At 47.0% G+C, this 19,535-nt stretch overlaps 1 protein-coding gene across 2 annotated transcripts in view; it reads left to right on the top strand.

The window, feature by feature from the left end:
* Positions 1 to 19,535, top strand: part of FBH1 (F-box DNA helicase 1) — a 33,780-nt gene that overhangs the window by 9,922 nt on the left and 4,323 nt on the right. For both annotated transcript variants that reach the window (XM_086744244.1, XM_086744251.1), the window contains exons 8-20: positions 3,042 to 3,155; positions 4,796 to 4,890; positions 6,709 to 6,877; positions 7,675 to 7,903; positions 9,711 to 9,798; positions 10,487 to 10,573; positions 11,331 to 11,467; positions 13,087 to 13,186; positions 13,343 to 13,464; positions 15,695 to 15,770; positions 17,254 to 17,451; positions 18,091 to 18,216; positions 18,837 to 18,943. In XM_086744244.1, the coding sequence (XP_086600370.1) occupies positions 3,042 to 3,155; positions 4,796 to 4,890; positions 6,709 to 6,877; positions 7,675 to 7,903; positions 9,711 to 9,798; positions 10,487 to 10,573; positions 11,331 to 11,467; positions 13,087 to 13,186; positions 13,343 to 13,464; positions 15,695 to 15,770; positions 17,254 to 17,451; positions 18,091 to 18,216; positions 18,837 to 18,943 (1,648 nt within the window). The remainder of the gene's footprint in view (positions 1 to 3,041; positions 3,156 to 4,795; positions 4,891 to 6,708; positions 6,878 to 7,674; positions 7,904 to 9,710; positions 9,799 to 10,486; positions 10,574 to 11,330; positions 11,468 to 13,086; positions 13,187 to 13,342; positions 13,465 to 15,694; positions 15,771 to 17,253; positions 17,452 to 18,090; positions 18,217 to 18,836; positions 18,944 to 19,535) is intronic.

The following is a 19,535-nucleotide window of genomic DNA, read 5'->3' as shown; positions in this document are numbered from 1 at the left end:
AAGTGCTGGAACGTGTCCAGAGAAGGGCAACAAAGCTGGTGAAGAGTCTAGAGCACAAATCTTATGAAGAGTGGCTGAAGGAACTGGAGTGGTTTAGTCTGGAGAAGAGGAGGCTGAGGGGAGACCTTATTGCTCTCTACAACTGCCTGAAAGGCAGTTGTAATCCAGTGGGAGTCAATCCCTTTTCCCAAGTAACAAGCGATAGGATGAGAGGAGATGGCCTCAAGTTGCACCAGAGAGATTTAGATTGGATATTAGGAAAAATTTCTTCACCGAAAGGGTTATCAAGCATTGGAACAGGCTGCCCAGGGAAGTGGTGGAGTCACCATCCCAGGAGGGATTTAATAGATGTGTAGATGTGGCGCTTAGGGACGTGGTTTAGTGGTGGACTTGGCAGTGCTGGGTTTATGGTTGGACTTGATGATCTTAACGGTCTTTTCCAACCTAAATGATTCTACGTACAGTGAATATATGCTCATGAGCAATTATGTTCCTCTTCTTTAGGAACATCTTCAGTTCCTCAGTCTGTGCAGCTTGTCAGGAACAGTGTGCACATCCCTAGCTTTTTGCATCAGGAGTGTCGTTGCCTTTAGCTTTGCTTTAAACCCTAGACTGTTTCATAGCCTACTTGTTTTCAGGAGATAATGTTCAGGAAAAATTATTTTTTTTCAGAAACAAAAGCAAGTTTTAATGCAACTCTGGAAACTTTCTGATTAGAAGTAGATACATGTCAGCTGCAACAATTTAATGCAGTTACTACATTTCCAAAACCAGTTACTCAATTCACTCCTCTTAAATCATACTACAAGTCACACGGGCACCCACTGCATGTGCGTAGCGACCTGTCCTGCGTGTTTTGTTCACAGAGGTGCCTTGTAATGCAGGTAAGAGCCCCCAGATTTCTTCAGAATTGCAGTGAGAATGAGATGGGGATTAAGGACACGTGTAAATTCTTCTCATGAGAAGACTGGCAAGGAAAGGCACTGGAAGAGGAATCTATAGCCAGAAGGAAGATGGTTCTGTAAGCTGCTCTCTGTGAGGTATAGTCCAGCCTGTGTTAGACACAAGAGAATGGTTCATCCTTTATAGAGTGCACCCTCAGCAATAGAGTGCACCCTCAGCAAGTTCGCCGATGACACCAAGTTGTGTGGTGCCATCGACACGCTGGAAGGGAGGGATGCCATCCAGAGGGACCTTGACAGGCTGGAGAGGTGGGCCTGTGCCAACCTCATGAAGTTCAACCAGGCAAAGTGCAAAGTCCTGCACCTGGGTCATGGCAATCCCAGGCACAAATCCAGGCTGGGCGGGGAATGGATGGAGAGCAGCCCTGTGGAGAGGGACTTGGGAGTGCTGGTGGACGAGAAGCTCAACATGAGCAGGCAATGCGCCCTTGCGGCCCAGAAGGCCAACCGCATCCTGGCTTGCATCAAGAGAAGCATGGCCAGCAGGTTGAGGGAGGTGATTCTCCCCCTCTACTCTGCCCTGGTGAGACCCCACCTGGAGTACTGTGTCCAGTTCTGGAGCCCTCAACATAAGGACATGGACCAGTTGGAGAAGGTCCAGAGGAGGCCACGAAGATGAAAAAAGGGCTGGAGCACCTCTCCTGTGAGGACAGGCTGAGAGAGTTGGGGCTGTTCAGCCTGGAGAAGAGGAGGCTCCGGGGAGACCTGATAGCGGTCTTCCAGTACCTCAAGGGGGCCTACAAGAAAGATGGGGAGAGGCTGTTCAGTAGGGCCTGTTGTGACAGGACAAGGGGGAATGGTTTTAAAATAGAGGGAGGTAGATTTAGATTGGATATTAGGAAAAAAATTTTTACACTGAGGGTTGTAGAACACTGGAACAGGTTGCCCAGAGAGATGGTGGATGCCCCCTGCCTTGAAACGTTCAAGGCCAGGCTGGATGAGGCTCTGAGCAACCTGATCTGTTTGGAGATGTCCCTGCTTCTTGCAGGGTGGTTGGACTGGATGACCTTTGAAGGTCCCTTCCAACTCTAACCATTCTATGATTCTATGATCCTCTGCTTACTCAACCAGGGGCCGTGTGCTCAGGTTACCAACCAGAGAAACCAGGATGCTTCTTTGGCCTGTTAGTGATTGATAATTGCTGGCTAAGGTCATTAATTTGAGTAAATGCCTGCTGAAGATGTGGCAGACAGATGGTGTCACTCACTGGCAACAAGAGCCTGTGGTCAAAGTCACCCACATCCCATCTCCACCTCCTTGAACAATCTAGACTAGAAGAAATAGGAATGACCACGTCTCTTCTGCCATTATCTCTTCAGACCGCACAAGGTTTGTGATGTAGGGCGTAAAGGAGGAAATGTGTCCTCAAGGAGCTGAATGGTACCAATTTGCAGCTCCTAGAGCAACTAGTGAGTCTGAGCACGCAGGTCACCTAATGTGAGACATGAAGTCTGTCCTGGAGTGTGGACTGAGGTGGCAGCTGTTTAGTCACAGGAACAAAGCTACCCTATAAGAGGTAAAACCACAGTGGTGTCGGCCCTGATGTACGATGGAGGTTAATTTTAAACCGGCTGTTGCCCACGTTATTAAAGCCACGGAGCTGCTGCGCTCCCCTCTTTGCAGTTACAAAGCACCATGAAGTGTTGTCAGTGCTAACACGCTTCTATAAAATCATCCTAAGGCAGTTGATGAAACTGGTTCACTTCAGAGGCATAAACCAGTCCAAATTCTCTTTGAGACTCCCCCAGACTCTGTTGCTAATAGTCTTTCAGCAGAGCAAAAGGAACCTATGATTGATCCCAGGTCACATTTGCATGGCAGACCCTGAAACACAAACCTAGCAGGAGAGAGGGAGAGGCCACAAACAGAGCTGTCCCCGTGGCGCCTTTGCAGTCACTTTTCAAGGCAGAACTAACTGCACTTTAAAATATTCATATTGTCTCCCGCAACTCCCTGAGTGCCTGGGGCTTCGTACATCTTTCTGTTGGAATTATTCAAGATGCTGTCAGTCTTTTAGGTGGTCTGATTTGTTACTGGTGATTTCTCAACAATAATTTCTCTTTTTATCCTTCCTACCAGGATCCATTACAATATTTTCCACTGCTTGTATCTGATGGAAAATGCTTCTATACCTGTGCAGACAGTAGAAGAGGATACACTGGCATCACGCTGCAGACAAGACTTCTGGTCCAGGTAATGCTATCGGAGGTGACCCGAGCGAGGCACCAAAGTACGCAGGGCTGAGGTGTAGTGCTAAACCTTGGAGGCGGAGCAGACTTTTCATGGCACGGGCTGGTTGACAAGGCTCTGAGATTCATAAGGATTAGTACAAAACTGTATTCTGCTCCTTGCCATCTCCCTGAATTCTCAGAGGAAAATCGGAATCAGGTCTGTAAAAATTGAATTACCAAGCATTGACTGAATTTAATAAGTCACTATTCACCGATGGGTCTGTATATTGGTGGAACACAGTTCTGTGCACTCCAGTGTGACGGCTGCTGAAATTTCACAGAGCCCAAATCACCCCAAAATACCTTCCCAAATCACCACTCTCCCTATGGATAAGAAGCTCTGGAAGGAGGGGAGAGTGCCTGCTTTAATTTTAACAGCGTGTTCCTCTAGAAACACAGACTGCGGTCAGCCAAAACAGGGGCTGGCTTGCTGGTGACGTTACTGTGGCGCAGATAACGTGGCCGTCCATTTCCAGGCGCTGCTTTTTGTGCATGGGAGGAAATGAGATACCAGCCACAGGATATTGATTTAACTCCATTTTTCTGGATCCTGTTCGATAACTGTTATGTACTAACTGTTAAATATATAGCTGCTATAAATTAGCATTAGTTGGTAGCTTGCTGCCTAGAAAGGAAGGACAGTAAGGAGTGAAATGCTTTCCTGGCCTGTGGAGATCCAGGCTTGGTTCCCCTTCTGCTGCAGTTACCCTGGGTTGAGTCATTTAGTTTCTTTGTCCTTACCTACAGAAGGGGAATAGTACTTTTTTCATCCATCACAGAAGTCTAACAAAGATAAATCCAGTAAAATCACTGATGATCCAGGGTACAACAGTGAGAGAGGTCATAACAAAACAAATAAATCAAAGGTAAACAGATGTTGGGTTTCAATGCTCTTTGTTTTCCCAGCCTTTTCATTCTACACCTCCATTTGAAGTCTTTTTCTGAGGAGATTTTGCTTATTCAGTAAAAGATGCATCCTGGGGGCAGCTGTCTAACTGCCGGCTGTGAAATGTCAAGGGTACTTAAAGAAGGCTTTCCGCCCTGATGCATGATGTGCGGGGAGGACCCTGTGCGAAGAGATGATTCACGCTCTTGGCTCCTTACAGGTTTCAGACCTTTATGAATAAAACAATTGCACTCCAGCCGGAAGTGCTGAATGTCTTTCTTAATGTTAATTAAAGCTCTCGGCTCCCCTGAGAGGCAGGGATCTGTCCTACATGCTGAGAAATCGGAGAGCAATTTAAGATGCGTGCTCTCAAAAGCAACAAAACACCCCAAACCCATGTCACTGTCTGTTTTCAGTAAGCCTAAGGAGCCAGGGTGCCAAATTCATTTTTAAAGCATGGCTTAGGGCCCTTGAGAAGATCTTTTCCTACATAACCTTCCCCAAGATTTACTTTTAATTTTTGCTGTCTCAAATCTTTTCTTATTCCCTGCTTTTCTCATTTGCACAGTAACCAAGTTGCTCCATTGCCACCTTCCTGCTTGTGGGATGGGATAAATCAATCATTGGTTTCCTTCTGCTGTTAATCGATTTGTTTGTTTTATATAGGATGATTTTTTTTCTTAATTCCTTTCACTCTGTTTTTTTTCTGGTTTTAGTAACTTGCCTGAAGTAAAACTGACCCATGAACAGCAAAGGATTTTGAATCACAAAATTGAGCGCGGTCAAATAGTGAAAATTATGGCATTTGCAGGTAAGAGCCAAAAATTATGTTATAAGAATAAATAACCTCTAATTCTGCTCCTTCCCTCCCTGCTTCTTCTGTCCGCAGAACTATGTGGATGCCAAGGGAATCAACCTTACTTTTAATCAACACACAAAATCAGAGCAAGCTTTTGCAGAGAAATAGGAATGGGAAGCACAGTGGTGGTTACTCGCATGCAAGCAGGGTAAATGTCACATTCGGACACGATACCGAAACTGCGTGTTTGGGCACTGTCAATGACTGCCCAGAGCCGCGGCCACTACACAGAGTCACTCTTACTTGTTTCGATTTAGCATCCCTGTAGGAGCAACACAAGCCAAGAAATCTTCTGCACTTGCACATTGTTTTGAAAAAGGGAAATGCATAAAATCAAGGGAGCCTATTTAAAAAGGAAAGTAAATCATCTTGCTCCACCTGCAGAGAGTTTCCTTTCAAGACATCACACTGGAGCCTCAGAGGTGAGGCACGTTCTCTGCCAGAACAAGCTTGCAGAAGGACACGTACAGCTAAGCACTAATAGCGGTTTCTTATGTGTGTACAAAGTCACTGTGTGACGAAAACAGGAACGTTCATGAGCTTTGGCAGCTTACGTGTAACCGCGGCAAGGCAGGGCAGAAAAAGAACTTGAGGAACCACTGGAAAAAAAACCATAAAAGACTCATAATCCTTCTTCAAACGTGTGGATGAGGATGCTTGCCAAAGCATCTGTTAGCTAACTGCCATGTAAAGGATGCCTTAGAGTGAACGTTGTGGTGGCACAAAAGCTAAATGTGTTTCTGCATCTGGGTTCCTTGTAGAAGGTTTGGGAAAGGCGTGGCCTCGGGATCCTTCTCTAAGAGGGTCCACCAGAAGGTCAGTCTCACATTCACATGGGAAAGGTTGCAGATGAAATATGTGTTGGTACCGTGCCTTTCATGATCTGTCCTGCGTCACCCAGGAGATCTAAATGAACTCAAGGGTGAGATGGCCGAATCGGTAGCCAGGTGTGACTTCTTGCTGAAAGTGTGGCAGTGGAGTTATACTGGGAGACGTGGGAGCAATCTACCAGCGAGCCCAGGGTCTGAGCCAGGCAACATGGTAGAAGATCCTCGTGGTCCTCATGGGTGAATAGCCAGTTGAAAGCTAGGAAGCAAAAGCAGGAGCAGATGGCCAGTTTTCCGCGTGGAGAGTGGCAACCTCTGGAGTCCTGCAGAGATCTGTGCTGGGACCTGCTTTGTCCAACATTCACGAGTCCTGTGGGAGGAGTGGGAACGGCAAGGTGACAAAGTTTGCTGACACCGTGTCATGGTTGAGGAGAAGAAAAGGGGCAAAGAAGGAAATGTGCACAGCCCTTCTGGTCTCAGATTTCTGTTGTGATTGGTACTTCCACGAGTGAAGCGACTTTGCCATGAGGTGTGGACAGTGCTGTCCTGCAGCAAACTGGAGTAAAGGAGAGCAGCATTAGTGGGAGATCTTAGAAGGAAATGAGCTCATGAATCATTCAAAAGAGCAATTTTAACATTTTATTTACCAAGCTGTCTTTCAAGAGAACCAGTACCTTCATGCATGCTCAGACTTCTAGAATATTGGGTGATACAGTTATTTTTTAAAAGAGCTTTTAGGCTGCAGACTGTCATTTTTCAGAGCTACTTTGCTCCACAGCTTCTGCTGATTTCAGTTGAATCAGTGAGTAAATTCCAGTGAGCTGCAAATAGTCCTGCTGTGCAGTTAGGACAGCAGGAGGGGAAGGTAAAGCTGACGAGAGGTGTGTGGATTCATTCATACCTGACTCCGGATGCTTTTTGTTTACTTTCTTCTGTTCTTCAGGTACAGGAAAGACCTCAACCTTGGTCAAGTATGCGGAGAAGTTCGCCGATCTGAATTTCCTTTACCTGACGTTTAACAAAGCTGTTGCACAGAGGGGGAAATGTGTCTTCCCCAGAAACGTTACGTGCAAGACTTTCCATTCGTTAGCATTTGGAAGTGTTGGCAAATAGTGAGTGGGGATTTTAGATTTCTTCATTGAAGGCCAGCGGAGCAGGAAAAAAAACATGTCAGGAAAGGAGGGTTTGGTTTTGAAGTAAGCCTCCAGGACCTGAGGAAGCAAAAATAATGGGGGAAATTATTTCTTTCACTTGCTTCAAGCCAGACTGTAATTTATGATTTCCAAATTCTTTTAAATCGGATGGGCCAGTGATTTTAGCATCCGTAGGAGCCTGGGGAAGCAGACTCATTGCCCTGCTCTGGCATAGACTGTGCTGACATAAGCCCCATTGCTGTTACAAAGACATCCTGCCTGTGTTTGTAGTCAAGGAGCACTTCACAGGGAGATGGAAAGCCGCTAAGAATGGCTTTTTCCCATTTCCCATTTACACTTCAGTGGTACAACCACTCTAAATGCTGCTTTTCTTTAACAGAGGAGGGGTTTTCTTAACCTGAGTTCTTCTAACGATGCAGTTTCTGGCACCACCACCAATTATGTAGGCATATCTAAACTGCAGACAGAAGGGAAAATGAGCCACAGCATGGAAGAAGAGGGAAATCCTCTTACCTGGCTCTGAAAACAATCTGTAATTGCAGGGTGAACGATGGGAATATCTCTCTGGTTCGACTTTGCATCTATAAAATCTAAAAAAATAACAACTTTGTGCTTCTGCCAGGAATATAGTGAGGATAAATATGTGCAGATTTTAAAGATATTCCATTACTAGGCAAAAGTGAGATTGCTTTTCCAGTAGGCTTTTCATGTGTGTTTCAACATGTCTCTCTTGTTTTTTGTCATCTGTGGCACAGCTATAAAGAAAAAGGCAGGCTGAATTTCTCCAAGATGTCGGTTTACTCCGTGAGTTTCCTTATCCAGAACCGTGAGGGACAATCTCTGTTCATAAGAGCGAAAACAGTCTCGCAGACCCTTGAAAACTTTTTTGCCTCCTCAGATGAAGAGATCTGTGAAGAGCACACTCCTGTGTGGTTCAAAAATACTCATGGCGAGAGAACACTTGTCAGTCGAAAAGAAAAGAAAGTGAGTATCTGAGATGAAGCAACACTTGGGCTGCAAGGTTTAGAAGGGGCTGTAGTTATCCCAGATCTCATAGTTCACAAATATTTGTGCTTCAGCTGTCAGAACTGACTGTCAAAATATATTTTTTTTCTCTAGTGACAAATCCAAAGGAACTGGGGTCTGTTTGTTCTCCCTGTTTGCACAGCTCGTTTCTAGAGAAGAGATTTTCAACTGTCTTTGCTCAGTACAGTTGCCTTTCCCTGCAAGGAAAGGATAGAAGAGGTTGCATGTATTTCTATTGGTGCCTGACCGGCGTTATGATATTACATTGTCGTAGTTCAGCCCCGATCCGGACCAGACTACGCAGTCTCTCTCCCTCCCCCCACCCTCCGAGAGAACAGGGGGAGATGATATAAGAAAAACGGCTCAAGGTTTGAGATAAGGACAGGGAGAAATCCTTAAAGTTACCATCACGGGCAAAACAGACTTGACTTGGGGAAAACTATTCATTTATTACTAAAAACAGCAGGATAATGAGACAGAGAACAAGATAAACTCCCCCCACCCCTCCCTCTTCCCGGGCTTAACATTATCTCTACTACCTTCCCCCCTCGAGCGGCACAGCAGGGAAGAGGGAATGGGGGTTGCGGTCAGTTTATCACGCATTGTTTTACACTGCTGCTTCATGGTCGGGGGAAGAACTCCTCACATTCCTCCCCTGCTCCAGTGTGGGGTCCCTCCCATGGGGTACAGTCCTTTGTGAAACTGCTCCAGCGTGGGTCATCTCTTCCATGGGGTGCAGTCTCCCCAGAACGGCTGTCCCAGTGGGCCCTCCACGGGCCACAGCTGCCTTCAGGTATCCACCTCCCCCGGTGTGGGGTCCTTCATGGGCTCCAAGTGGATCTCTGCTCCTCCGTGGACCTCCATGGGCTGCAGGGGGACAACCTGCTCCACCATGGTTGTCAGCACAGGCGGCCAGGAGCCGCCATTACTCCTCCCCCTCCTTCTCAACTGACCTTGGCGTCTGCAGTTGTTTCTCTCACAAGAAAAGTTCTTCACAACAGGCTGGCAGACGCCTCTCAGAATCTCTTCACATCATCCACCATCTCATTTCCTCTCCACTTCTTGCAGCCAGGCCGGGCCGAGTTGGGCCCAGTCGGCCGCCTGGCGAGAGGCCAGAGGGTGAGGCCTAAAAGGCCCATGAGGCCTGTGCCTCCCTGTCTCCGCCTCTGCCCCCGCTCAGCTTCTTCACATCTTCTCTTCTCTTTCTTTTTTTCTGTTTTCCCATTCTTAAGCATGTTATCGCAGAGGCGTTATCACAGAACATTCTGCTACCAATCGGCTCGGCCTTGGCCAGCAGCGCGTCCGCCCTAGGCCCGGCTGAGTCCGCTGAACAAAGGGGAGCGACTTCTAGCAGTTTCCTACAGAAGCTGCCACCTTAGGCCCCCCCTCACTAAACAAAACCACAACATACATGTAAAGACAATAAACATTTCTCTAGTCATTTGGATACACAGAGCCAAGCTCAAAAATTATCATTTAGAGTGCAGGCATCTTAGCGACACTTAAAGGACGGCACTGACGTCACAAACCACATGGGCTGGAGTTGTGGAGAAAGTTAGCCTTTCTGCTGTGCATTGATCACATCCGATCACATCCAGCCCGGCTAGCAGAAATCCAATTTGCAGTTGTTATTTCTTCTCTTCTGGTGACACAGAAGAGAAGTAGGAGAAGAAAGGCTTCAGCAAAGCCTTTCAAGATCTGCTGTGCCTGGACTGTTTTTCTGCTCCAAGCGATCTGTCCAGACCCTCTTGTTTTCTTTTTCTAGATCAATGTGGAAGAGGCCAAAGAGATATGGCACAACATGAAGAAGCTGGATGGAGACGTAGAGAAGAAATACAAGATAACTTGTGATGGTAAGAGAGGCCGGGTGTCAAACAGGCTTTCGATAAAGAGCTGTAGTAGAAAACTGAACAGATTTATACTTCTTACTTCTGACTCTGCAGCAGGAATGAGCATCAAAAAGTATAAAATTCCTGTTCTCCTGCCATTAGCTCACCAGGGGGCTCAAAACAGGCCCCAAAGCTGGAAGTTTGTCCATTTTTCCATCAGAAGATGGTGGAACTACTCAGCTGTGTGTGATTGGCAGCAAAATCACAGAAATCATGGGTGAGAGAGTGAGCAGACAAGTGCTAACAGCCAGTGTTTGTTCCTTGCTGCTGCCAGCATGTCCTTTCCTCTTGCTTCTTAGCATGTGTGCAGATAGTGCCAGAGCTAGCTCATGCTGGGGAAAACCCTCTTCCTTGTTGTTTTTTTTGTGCATTAAGAGGTTAGGAGTCATCACCGCAGCTGCTTTCCCGTGCAGTCAGGTTGTTTTGGGTTTTGTTTGGGTTTTTTTTCCATCCCACATACAGCCAAGGAAGACAGAGCAACATCTGGGAGCAATAGAGATTTTTGCAACCCCTCCAAATGTCCTGCAAATTCCAAGCAAGAACTGGAGCCAGAAACATTTGTATTTTTTAAAAAGGAACTTGTTTTAAAGATCGTGGTGGTTTATGATGGGAAAATTAGCCTCTCACTGACATACTTAATTCTTTCTCACAGGGTATTTGAAGCTTTGGCAGCTCAGCAAGCCCCAGCTCTCAGGCTATGATGCCATTTTTGTCGATGAAGCACAGGACTGCACGCCAGGTGAGCAGTGACAGGAGACAGAGCTGCGGCTTTCCTGAGCACCTTACAGAGAGGACGGTCGTGTGCTCAGGAGTGTGTGAGAATTAAAAAAAATTCTGCCCCTCAGCTGCAACATTATAACTGACCTATTGCTTGGTCCCAGATCCTTGCAAATTCAGTAAGGCAGCTTGTAAGTAAGCTACAAGAGTACACATGCGTCAGCTTGAGGCGTTGCTTTCAGTTGCTTTGGGCATCCAGACATGCTGTCCAGACCCTTTTGTTATTGCTTTGTTGCTAACAGGGAAAAACCTAGCACCAGCATAGGCAAGGACGTGGTTTATTGCAGAAGGGGTGAGACATTAAATGGTTCAAAGGTTTCTTCAGACAATCTTCCACCTGAACTCACTGGGGACCTGGTTTTGCAGGAGTTTGGCTATGCTTTTGCAGCTGCACACGATGCAAGCAGTTGCCCCCTTCTTAAATGCCATAAGTCATCAGGCAAGAGATCTTGCCTCTGTAGAGACAAGAGACCTACAAAACTATTACTATGTATGGAACTATACAGTTCCCACCAACCTTCTGGACAACCTTTCTCTGAGAGAAAGCACCCAAATCCATCCAAACTGTTCCTAGAAACCCTACTCACTCTTCCTCATGGAGGTGCTGTGCTCAGCCAAGCACTGACCCTGCCAAGCCTCTGTAGAGGCAAGAGATATTGTACAGTTCACTCTCAGTTTATGAGCAGGCTCCTCTTTAATGCTCCGATGTTTTCCTGCAGCCATCGTGGATGTTGTGCTGTCACAGTCGTGTGGCATAATCCTCACAGGAGACCCTCACCAGCAGATCTATACCTTCCGAGGCGCCGTCAATACCCTCTACTCAGTGCCTCACACCCATGTCTACTACCTCACCCAGGTAAGACGAGGGTCTGCCGCTGTCCTTCCCTGGACAGGTCCAAAATGCAGTGGAAAATGGTCCACGTCCTTCTTCAGAAGACCAGACTTCTTGAGTTTGTCACCGTGGAGTGTTTGCATTGCCTGGATTAGTGGCATGCTTTGCTGTTCACGCTCTGCGCTGCAGAGCTCCTTTGTGCGATGTGCGATCCCATCACTAGGAAAGCCATATGGCTTGAAAAATGAGTCCTGGGGTAGAGACCTTAGTATATGCCTTATTTTAAGGAGATCCCCTCTTTTCTGGGTTAGTTCTCAGCTCCAGCTGAGTGGGCAGCAGCAGATATCCTCCTTGCTTATATCGCCAATCAGTTACAACAGTGGATCTCATGCACAGAGATGGAGTTTGGAGCACAGAGATTAATTTAGTTCTGGCAGTGACCTCCTTGAAATAAAGCCACACTGATTAAGGAGGACGTATCTGCTGGCTGTACACACAATATTTTTTTTTTCTGGCTCTGTACAAACTCTGGCATTGCCACCTCTGTCCCACCAGTGTCCCTTTGTCCGTGATACCTCCTGCCCTGTATGTCTGTCGAGGGCATAATTTTAATGAGCAGCTTCAGCTGCTCTGAGTTTGCCCTGGAAGAGAGCTCTTGCCTTCTTTCAGCACAACTGATGCTTGTGTCTCCAGGCTGGATTACCTAACTTGCTGCTGTGCCAACTGAAAGCTCACCCTGATTAGTTTTTTGGCCTGATTAGCCACATGGGTACACAATTCTCACAGCTGACATAAGGGAGGAACTATCCTTTTGGGAATCCTTGCAGAATGAATCAGCGTAAACCAGCAGTACATGATCTAATGCCACCAGCTCCCAAGCCAGAACGGCCACCAAAACGCCCATCCATCCAAGCTGCGTTTTCCCCTTGCACCCTGCTAGCCTTGCCAAGGAGCAGGAGCCAGGGATGGGCACGTAAGAGCAGGGACTGCCTTTATTTGCAGCAGCACATCTGGTGACACGTCTTAGGACCAGCTTTACATCACCTCCCTTGTGGAGTTTTTTGGGTAACAAGATGTTCTGCTTCTGTTTGTTGATGGAGGTGCTGTGCTCAGCCAAGCACTGACGTTTTTTAATCACGGTATTCGTGAAACTTGAGTAGGGCTTTGACCTCACGATGCTTTGACTGTTGGTCCCTGATCTAAAGGTTAGGAAACCATAAGGAGCAACCTTCAGCCCTGCTCTGCTGCTCTGATCCATCACCTCTCCAGCAGCCTCACCAAGTGAGGGACCTGCCTGCTTTCCCACCACCTCTAGTCCCTGCCCTGCTGCAGGACAGATGTGCCACATCGCATTAACTTACTGGGGAAGAGTCTTGGCAGTGGCAGCTGTTGGGGTGGAGAGACTAGAAACCACGTTTTGCCCTTTAGAGTAGTCCCATCTCCCAGCACAGTTCCTGTCACCATGAGGAAGAGTGAGTAGGGTTTCTAGGAACAGTTTGGATGGATTTGGGTGCTTTCTCTCAGAGAAAGGTTGTCCAGAAGGTTGGTGGGAATTGTATAGTTCCATACATAGTAATAGTTTTGTAGGTTTTAACAAGTTCCTCTGCTTTTCCTGCTGTTTCCTTCATTTTTTTTCCGCATAGAGTTTCAGATTTGGTCCTGAAATAGCTTACGTTGGAGCAACCATTCTGGATGTCTGCAAGGGGATCAGGAATAAGACATTAGTGGGTGGAAACCAAAAGGGTAAGTTGTGTCGATGCACCACTCAGCTCAGTCAGCCCTGTTCAGTGACTGGCAGTCAGAGCTACTGCATAACAAAGTGTCTCAGGATTAATCCTGGTTTTTGAAGATCTTTGTTTCTTAGATACCTGCTTTCTAACTGGGAATTTCTTCGTGCAGGTGATGTGAGAGGTAGCATGGAAGGGAAGATAACAATCTTATCACGAAGCAATTTTAACGTGTTCGACAACGCTGTGAAACTTATTGGAAGAGAGAGACCAATTAAAATACACGTGATTGGGGTAAGGGGAAATTGCCAGTGTGTCTGTCACATTCCAACCTCAAGTCCCCAAGCCTGTTAGCGCATGTAGCAGCGACACCTATGAGTGTCTTGAAATAAGTGTGGCTTATCTGCTGTCCTCTGTAGCCCCCAGGTTTAAAACTAATAATCAAGGAGAAATCAGCAGCTGTCGTGGCTGGAGAAGGGTTATTTGGAGCAGCTGTTTCTCAAATCTTTGCAGGGAGGCTCCCTTTTTAGGCTCATCTGTCCCTTTTTTCATGAGGCTCGGATGAGATGGCAGCAGCTCTGGTCTGCTGGATGGGGCTGGGGCAGGGCCAGAGTGATGTATGGCTGTAAGAAGTCGCTGCAAGTATTTGCGTTAGATGGAGTGGCACAGTGTTCCTGCTTTAGGGAAATAAAAATCAGCTGTAATTTCAGGCTGAGTGTAAAAAGCAATGAAAGGCAGTTGGCTGCGCCATGAGAGGATAAACATTTTTCAAGGTCTTTTGAGAGACAAACACAATGCTTGAAGCTAAAGGCTTGTAGATGCCACAGAGGGCTGTGCTATGCTCATTACTAATTTCCAGTCCTGTAATCATAGAATCATAGAATGCTTTGATTTGAAAGGGACCTTTAAAGGTCATCCAGTCCAGCCCCCTGCAGTAAGCAGGGACACCTTCAACTAGATCAGGATGCCCAAAGCCCCGTCTAGCCGGACGTTGAACATCTCCAGGGATGGGGCATCCACCACCTCTCTGGGCAACCTGGGACAGTGCTCCACCACCCTCATAGTAAAGAACTTCTTCCTTATATCTAGTCTAAATCTACCTCCTTCTTATTTAAGACCATTACCCCTTGTCTTTTCACTACAGGCCCTGCTAAAACAGTTTGTCTCCATCTTTCTTATCGGCCCCCTTTAAGTACTGGAAGGCTGCTGTAAGGTCTTCCCAGAGCCTTCTCTTCTCCAGGTTGAGCAGCCCCAGCTCTCTCAGCCTGTCCTCACAGGAGAGGTGCTCCAGCCCTCTGATCATTTTCATGGCTTCCTCTGGACCCTCTCCAACAGGTCCATGTCCTTCTGATGTTGGGGGCTCCAGAACTGAACGCAGTACTCCAGATGGGGTCTCACCAAAGCAGAGTAGAGCGGCAGATGGTCTGGTCCCTGTCTCAATACACCCAGGAAAGCTAGGGAAATTGGTGCACTAGCCTTTCTGGTGAGGGAAATAGGGGTTCTGAGGAATGCTGAATGTTAACTCCTTGAGGGAGCAACAGTTCTGAGGTTTGCACTGAATTTTCATTTGCAAAAAGCACCCATGTATCTGAAGAAGGAGAATCTGCGCGTGCACATCTGCAGAAATTCACGGGCTTGAATTGCAGGGAGGTTTTAATAAGGCTCCACGTTTCAAAAGCCTCAAAAATCATTGGTCTTCAAACTCTGAATCATCATTCCTTATGATTTAATCTGAGGTCCTCTGCACCCTGAAATGCAGAAGCTCAAAGAGAACGAAGAGTTGTCCTAGTGCTGAACATGTTTGAGGATAAGCCTGGTCTTTTGAATTTTAAGCTGATATTTTAAGTTCTTAATCTCTTTTTTTTCACCAGAAAGCTGCATATTACAATGCAATGAGTATTTGAACTGACCGCTCAGTACCGAAACTCTCATCTGCTTTTGCAGTTTGGAGTAAGTCCAAATTCAGACTGATGCTTCTTTTGATGGAATACAACAAGCTGAATTTGGAAACAAGGGGGAAAAAATACTTTCTGAAAGTAAGGATTGCCAAAGCAAAGCTTTTTTATATTGAAATGGAAACATTTACGGTCAGTTTAGCGAGTTTATCTTCATTGTGGTGGCCCATCACTTCAGGAAAGAGGACGCAGCCTGGAGCTGGCTTTCCTGCCAGCTGAACCTTTTTTTTCTGTTAGAAAAAGAGAAAACATTATAGAAATCATTTTTTTTTCTTTGAAAAGCCTTTGAATATAAAATTCTGCCATAGCTCTGTTACAATGCCAATGGGACAGCAACCTGTTTTCTTCTCACTGTCCATCTGCAGAGAGGGCGTGATGGTTGCTTTCTCAGCTGCCTTTGATTGTGCTACGGCTCCAGGGGTTTCAGGAAACCAGCTCTGCATCTTCAGCACGTTTCCCTTATTCCCTCCCTCTTAACACCAGTAACCACTAGGCCCTGCTGGCTTATCTAGAAACTCTAGACAGCACCTTTACTCCTGTATATTAAGATAAATTGTTCTTTGTTTTAGGGGCTTGCCCGTTTTGGCTTGAGCAAAATTTACGATATTTGGAAACTCAGTCAACCCGCAGGTGAACGCATAAAAGGTGAGCACATCCTCACCCTTCTCGCTCTGATCCTCCCTACAGCGGCACACATGTTTTAGTTTTTCCCGCAGTGACGGAAAATGACGTGCTTCTGGGTGTTTAATTTTATATTTCCTCACGCAGTTACCTGTTGAAAACTGACTTCTCAATGGTAGTGTCATGGGCTGTGCTATTCTGGCTGCTACAGTGGCTGGTGTTAATACCAGAAGTGCCAAAACTGTGGGGTGGCTGTCATGCAGCCCTCCCCAGCTTTCCTCTGTGATGCCTTTTCTTGAGTGCCAGAACCCAGTAAACTCATAGATTGGGATTTTTTCCCTCTGTTTTCTGATTTATTTTCCCTTCTATTTCCAACTATCTCTGGGGATGAAGGTTCTGCAGACTTTCTAGGACACATACTCTAGAAATATAGGCTGGGCGGAGAATGGATTGACAGCAGCCCTGAGGAGAGCAACTTGGGAGTGCTGGTGGACGAGAAGCTCAACATGAGCCGGCAATGCGCCCTTGCGGCCCAGAAGGCCAACCGCATCCTGGGCTGCATCAAAAGAAATGTGGCCAGCAGGCCAAGGGAGGTGATTCTCCCCCTCTACTCTGCCCTGGTGAGACCCCACCTGGAGTACTGTGTCCAGTTCCGGAGCCCCCAACATAAGAAGGACATGGACCAGTTGGAGAAGGTCCAGAGGAGGCCACGAAGATGATCAGAGGGCTGGAGCACCTCTCCTGAGGACAGGCTGAGAGAGCTGGGGCTGCTCAACCTGGAGAAGAGAAGGCTCTGGGAAGACCTTAGAGCGACCTTCCAGTACCTCAAGGGGGCTACAGGAAAGACTGGGAGAAACTCTTCAGCAGGGCCTGTTGTGACAGGACAAGGGGTAAAGGTTTCAAAACAGAGGGAGGTAGATTTAGACTAGATATTATGAAAAAATTTTTTACACTGATGGTGGTGGAACACTGGCCCAGGTTGCCCAGAGAGGTGGTGGATGCCCCATCCCTGGAAACATTCAAGGCCAGGTTGGCTGGGGCTCTGAGCAGCCTGATGTGGTTGGAGATGTCCCTGCTCCTTGCAGGGGGGTTGGACTGGATGACCTTTAAAGGTCCCTTCCAACCCAAACCATTCTATGATTCTACGAAATGAAGGAGCTTAGTTAATGTTTGCCAGCTGTTCTCTCCTGAGCTCTGTAAACTTCCGTACCCTTCACCAGCTCTGGATCTCAAAGTGATGCTGCTTTGTGAAACCACTCAGTTTGATGAGAACGTCAATCTTTGACAGTGTTTTGCATCAGTAAAGAGAAAATCCTGAGTGAAGACCACCCATCATAGAGTGAGGACCACATCCTGAGACCCTGCATCCCACAGAGGCAGTCCATCCACTGCCCCACGCTTGCTTTCCCTCATACTTACTCTGAAATTTGATTAGAATTAAAAAATGCCATTATATGCGCCTGTCAAAAAAAAAAAAAAATCATGCCATCTGCTACTTTCTTTTCAGCAAACCTTGTTATAAATGACTCCTTTATCAAAAAATGGGAAGAAACTCGGAGCTTCTTTGATTTAAAGGAATATGCAGAACGCATCGACGACAAAGACCTGGAAGTGAAGATTGCGATAGTGGAGAAATACAAAGAGCGGATCCCTGAGCTGGTGCAGAAGATTGAGAGCAGCCACGTGTCACAGGAAGACATGGCAGGTAAAATCAAGCTGCGTCTTTGATAGGGGAACAAATTCAGGTCTTTTTTTCAATCCAGCTTCAGTGCTGAATCCACCTCATTCTGAAAAAAAAACTACATTTGGATCAAGTCAGTCTTTTAGGGAGAAAGGAAGTTGAGCAGCAGCTTCTGGGGTACATCTGGGACTCCAGGTGGAGTTTGGTGCAGGGAATCTACCACCAGAGGTTTTCTTAATGTGACTTTGCTAGAGGCAAATAAACCTTTGGACACAATATTTCCTGCAGTTGGAAAGCCCTAGGACTTTATCTTGCTTTTCGGGAGGCCTGTTGTAGTTCCCCTGCAACTTGCTGACCAAAATTTGGGGAGGGGACAAAGCAGACAAGTCAAAAATTCACCAAATAAAGAGCATTCCTGTCTGGGAGCTGGGGCTGGGGCTCAGGCTGCTGATAGGCAGGCGTTTTCCTTACCAGGGAAGTTTCTTCAGCAGTCTAGATTTCCAATAGAGGCGCTTTCCTTCTGATTTATATTTGGGGAGAAGTGAAATGGATGCAGAATGAAATAATTTAATTTGACTCAGCTCCTCATGAAATTAAAAATACCATTATTGCTGCAATGACTGATCTTTTTTCCTTCTTGTTCCCAACGTGCGCTGGTTACAGATTACCTCATAGGTACTGTCCATCAAGCCAAAGGCCTGGAGTTTGATACGGTGCTGATTGCAGATGACTTTGTGAAAGTACCAGGTCTCAGTGAGGATTACCGGAGAAGAACGAACTTCAGTATCAGTAAGGGAACAGCTCTGTGTGGTACCCATCCTGATGGGAAAGTGGGAAAGGAAAGCGTGCTGCCATCGCTTGTCCTGCAAGCCCGTGCTTGAGTGCTGCTGGCTGTCCTGGTGATCATTGATCTTCTAGTTTCCTTCACAGTGAGACAGGGGCAGGGGAATATTCCTGTGGTTGAGCTTGTAGCCCTCTGGCAACAGAGAAAGACCAACTGCACGCTTGGGGAAGACACTGCTTTGCTTAGGTGCCACAGTTCATGCTTTGGAAGAGCCAGTCTCTTCCCAATGAGCATGGAGGAGCTTGCAGAGTGAATCTAGAGACTGAGAAACTCCTCCAGTACCAAGTCTGTGCCCAGGAGGTGGGAAAACACGTAGCAGTGAGCTGCTTCTCTGGGCACGTAGAGTCCTGCCTTTGCCTGCAAGGGAGAACGTGGAACGAGGCAGGAGCTGTCGGTGGTGTCAGGAGCTGCACAGCAAACAAAGGAGGGTGCTGCACTGCTGTGCTGCTCTGCAAGCCAGAAAAGCACCAAACATCCTTCCAGAAGTACTAGCTGAAGTGTTAGAAGTGTCAGAGCTGTTCGTTCTTGTTCCTTAAAGCTATTGATGATCTTTCCTCCAACCTAGGCATGTATCCTGAGGATGAATGGAACCTGCTCTACGTCGCCGTGACACGTGCAAAGAAGAATTTGCTCATGTCCAAGTCCCTGGAACAGCTTTTAGCAATGGCTGGGGTAAGTGAAATCTTTGCAAGGTAAGCAAATCCTCAGGCAGGGCGAATTAGGGCCCTGAGACCTGCACACTGCACCACAGAAAGCCGTTCTCACCTGCGATCTGGCTGAGCAGCCCTACCTGCAAACTGCAGCAGTTTCTCAGCTGATATCTGAGCACTCCAGAGGCAGAGCAGATGGCCAGGGAGGGCAAACTCCCAGGCACGCCGCTGTCTCGTTAGGATTTGGAGTCTCAAGGCAGCTCTGCAAGCAGTAAAGTCTCGGGCGGGATGGGCTGCTGCCAATTTGAAAAGGCACCGAGAGAGGCAGCACCCACTACTCATAAAATCTGCTCATCTCTGATTACTGTGTTTGGAGGGAGTGTGTGTGGTAGAGAAGCATGAAATAAGATCATCATAAGATCCACACCGATCCTGAGATTCCTGGCGAGTATGAACTGTGCCCTGGCTTGTGATGGCATAAACCAGAATAGCTGAGGTCACATTTTTCTCTCCGTTCACGCTGCTCTGCACTGTGATTTCAGTAGCAAGACACAAAGTTGCAGCGTTTTTTTTCCGCAATCCCTTGCTTTTGGGTGTTGTCTTCCACGAATCGT

Source organism: Chlamydotis macqueenii, chromosome 1, assembly GCF_036417535.1.
Source record: "Chlamydotis macqueenii isolate bChlMac1 chromosome 1, bChlMac1.mat, whole genome shotgun sequence".
Taxonomy (NCBI): domain Eukaryota; kingdom Metazoa; phylum Chordata; class Aves; order Otidiformes; family Otididae; genus Chlamydotis; species Chlamydotis macqueenii.
Note: the sequence above shows the minus strand (reverse complement) of the source record. Positions and strands in the feature narration are given on the sequence as shown.